The 4,067-nt window shown below is 42.7% G+C and overlaps 1 protein-coding gene across 1 annotated transcript in view; it reads right to left on the reverse strand. All coding sequences in view use genetic code 11, as the record gives it.

Annotated features, from left to right (window-relative positions):
• Nucleotides 1-122: 122 nt before the first annotated feature.
• Nucleotides 123-4,067, reverse strand: part of EGR_04502 (hypothetical protein) — a gene marked incomplete at both ends in the record, with an annotated part of 4,503 nt that continues 558 nt past the window's right edge. Inside the window, 2 exons of the mRNA XM_024493751.1 lie at nt 123-506; nt 2,204-2,573. Of these exons, the coding sequence (XP_024351865.1) occupies nt 123-506; nt 2,204-2,573 (754 nt within the window). The remainder of the gene's footprint in view (nt 507-2,203; nt 2,574-4,067) is intronic.

Raw genomic sequence — 4,067 nt, forward strand, 5'->3', positions numbered from 1 at the left:
CGGTTGTACTTCCAACTGAAATGAGTGGAGGAAATTGGACAGTTGGTAATGGAAAGACTATGCGTGATCCCTCTGTTCGTGGCATCGCCAGCAACGTCCAGTGATTGCCACTTTGACATGCGCTAAGTGGTTGTGCTAAATGATGCAGCAGATGGAATGATCGGCTTCAAAAGAGTGCAGTAGACGTAGCATATTCTCTGTATGGAGAGTAAGTAATTGAATGCTTGAATTTTGCGTTGGAGGAGCACCTGACCACTTGGATATAGTCGCCCGAAAAGGGAATCACATCGATGGTTACATTCCACGACCTTCTTGCATGCAAATATGCAGCTCGTGAATGATGAGGATGTTTCAGTGGAAACTACCTCCGGATGGTGCATTTTAGCAAGTGAGGATAAGCTGGTGTAGAGAGAAGTAGGCAGATCAGCACAGTGGTATTGGTGGTAAACATTGTCCTTACTTGCATGTTGCCATTTGAAGTTGATGAGCTTTATCTGTGGTAGCGTCTGATAAATAGCCGTGTTTACTCGTCATTCATCCTCTATGCTCACTTATTTCATTCAAAAGCCTATCTAGATGTCATTACATATTGCGAAATTGGTGCTAGAAGATGGACGACATTCAGCTAAACAAAAAAAATATAACAAAATTGAAAAATGTTGCAATAGTAGCTTACCAGCAATCATGAATAATAAAAACAGTACTATTTGCAACAAATTAAATGTACTGTTAAATTTGGCCAATGGAATGCATATATTCTTGCCCTGTGGATCTGTTGATTAGACAACCTTAGCGAGAAATGAAATGATTTTGAGCACAGTAATGCAATATGTGAATTTAGGGGTAAGGAAACTCGTTACATCATCATTACCATCCTTAAAGTTCCAACATTTCCAAAGCTGTTGAAAAGCAAGGGATGCAGTACATTCACTAAACGATGTATATTACAATAAAGGGGACTAAACGCCGCACGCTACACAGATGCACACAAAGAAAATTTTCTCGGTTTTTTTTGGCAAAGCAAACAAAGTTCTCGTCTTTGGTCATTTCAATTTTAATATCCTTAATGAACTCCAATGCTATTGACTAAATATCATTTAAATTCAAGTGGAAGAAAGATTCACCTTTGAAAACTAGATTTTTGGATGCTAATTACGTAGCAGTATACTCTTTGTAAAAGGCCAAGGTCAGTAGTAGAGGACGAAGGAAAATGCATGCCCTGGGGGATCAGGGAGGAAATGAAGAGTTCTACCTCAAGGGTTGAAATCAATGCAAACACGAGGGCGGATGTTTGCGGATGAAGATCAAGTCCCCAACTTGATGGGGAATTAAATGCTGAAAGCCACGTAAGCTACCACCCCAAATACAAAAATGAGACAAAATAGTCAAACTAGGTCGGTTTGCCTACAGGATGCTTTGAATTTTGGCATGTTTAGAAATAAGCTAAAGCAAGGCTTACAGACTCACCTCTGTTGCACGAAAAGGTGGTTCACTATTGTGTTCGGAACGCACATCAGTGACGGGGTTTTGTAATAGCAGCTTGGGACACATATTGCATTCCAGTTAAACAGATCCATAATTTGAGGAATGACTTTACACACTTCTACCAGCTGTGCGATGGAATTCACAGGCATGCTTGGACCCAGAAATTAACTGTCAAGCCATTACAGGAACTGCGGGCACGCCCCTCTAAGGCTGGCTTATCCCGCTGACTTTGGTTCAGACACCTGCATTTATCAGCAAGATTTGGGGTAGTATGTTGTCATGGTTCCAGAAAATTGCTCCACATCCGCTTTATGAGGTTAGAATGACTCTTTTACAAGCAAATGCCTTAGCACTTGCACTGTACATTGGGTGAATGTGAAGCGATCTCCGTTTCTTCGGTTACAGGAGTCGACGCGACATATTCTAATGCAAAAATATTTCTACAGTCGGCATATAATCGATTCTAGAATGTTAAATTGTTTTTGCTACTGTGCCCTTGAACACAAAAGGCTAGCAAAAGTGAAGTATATTAAGCCTTACTACATCCCGCAAATATTTGGTATGGTTATAACTCATAGCATAATTTGTATATCTCCCAGTGGAATTAAACTCGTGCGTCATGCGAACACCTTTCAAATTGGAGGCAGTTGGGTACAAATAAGAAGTTGGAAGAATCAATCTTATAATTGAAGGTATGTAATTTGGTTTCCTCACTTACGCCTCTTTGGCGTTTCTTCTCCAGCATGACCTCAAAATACTCCGCTGTTGTCTGCATCAGCACCTTGCTTCGCAAACATAGAATTTCAAAATGTTCTGTCATCAACGGAACGCACAATTCCATCAATCCACGATTCGGAGCCACATTGGTTACTGACCACACTTCTGATACATTGTCTAGAGAAATCCTTAGGACAGTCGGTTGTAACTCCCAGAAAAGCTTCACCCACCTCGTCCTTAGAAAATCCACACACCACGAGGCGATAGTGTCGGATCCGAGATTATGTGCCAGCAGATAGATTCGTGTGACATTTGCCGCAGAGATTGTGATGCTGCCTGTGTACGCGTAGTTGATGGCAGCCTCCACAATGCTGAAAGGAGGTTAACGATGAAGAAAAAATGCGTAGGCACTCTTTAGAAAATCGTCTCTATTGGACTGCAATTTCACTTCGCTGAGATGATAATGCTTTCATCAAAAGTGGAAACGTGGCGGCTACGATGAGTCGGTGTGCCTCCACGTAATTGCCGTCCTCTGGCTAGAAGTCGAAGCGTAATTTCAATGTCCACCAACTTACTATAATTCAAAGATCAATCAGCTTGCCCATTTCACGTAAGAGGCAAAACTTGTGGCTCAGAGATGAGCCTTCACTCTCGTCTGAATACTGCACTGTCGCCATGGTTTAAGGGAAGAATCGTGATATGACGGTGCGGAGAAGTGCCTTTTATGTTTAACACAAGACACCTATAATTGGATGAGTGCCCACGAAGAATTTGTGCGTTGTGTTGAGAGGCCATTGAGCAGACCTGAAGAAGGCGATGGGTAGGGTGTGGTGGGTGGAAGATGGGAGCACCTGAGCACACCGATTAGCGGCAATTAATTTTGTACTTTACTTGGAGTTAAATACAATGCCTAGGTTATCATTTTAACTGTTCGTCTTGGGCACGCAGGCATTTAGAGCTGCGCTTTTGCAATTTTGCTGCACAGCTTGGACTTCGTGTACATGCCACTTTGCACCATCCATTCTGTGACTGGCCAACACGGATTCAGCAAAGACTTGGCCACTCTACTTCTGGCAGTGGAAAGCGAGCCCAATTCTCATTGGAACCAACATCGGCAGAAAAGAAATTGAGGATTCCTTTCCCTCATGAGCCTAACATCATATTAACACAGCTAGATATGGCAAAAATAACTAATACTAAATTTCATTTATTTGGGACTGCCGCGAACTTTGTATAAGTCTAGACTGATACAAGATGCCCATTAGCGCAGTCCGTGTTTGCACTAGTTGTAAACGCTTCTTAAGTCGGCCATCCGCTAACTGGCAATGTACAGCTTCCACTATGATTACAATTTTACGTGTCCTTAATGAGGTATTCAGTCAATCGGACAAAAGAGACTGGTCAGAGGAAGATGGCATGCATAGCGGTATTGTGGAATGTCACAGAGAGACGTACTGTCATGCTTTGCAGACAGGTTCAAAGGCGGAGAGTTTGGGCATTAACACCGTTTGCTTTCCACAACTTTCGGAGAGAGGAGACCGATACATCCTGATAATGGCAGACTGCATTACAAAGTAGCAGAGGCAAAACTTATGAAGACACAAGGCGCTGATACAGTGGTTTATCCTGATCGAAACAGATTGAAAGGCAAGAAATCCACAACTGTTTGTGGAACAAGCCTTCGCTGCAAAAGTGACTGCTGTGCTGTTAGTCGCCCAGTTGAGGAATGAGTGTGCTTACCAGGAATATGTGCGGTGGCTGCCACAAAGTGAGGGAACGACGGGAGACAAAAGTCGACACAAATGGGGAGAGCAATGAAATTAGAGGTATGGAACTTCTTACGCACCAGCGGCATCAAAACTTGT

This window comes from Echinococcus granulosus (genome assembly GCF_000524195.1).
Source record: "Echinococcus granulosus chromosome Unknown EG_S00028, whole genome shotgun sequence".
Taxonomy (NCBI): domain Eukaryota; kingdom Metazoa; phylum Platyhelminthes; class Cestoda; order Cyclophyllidea; family Taeniidae; genus Echinococcus; species Echinococcus granulosus.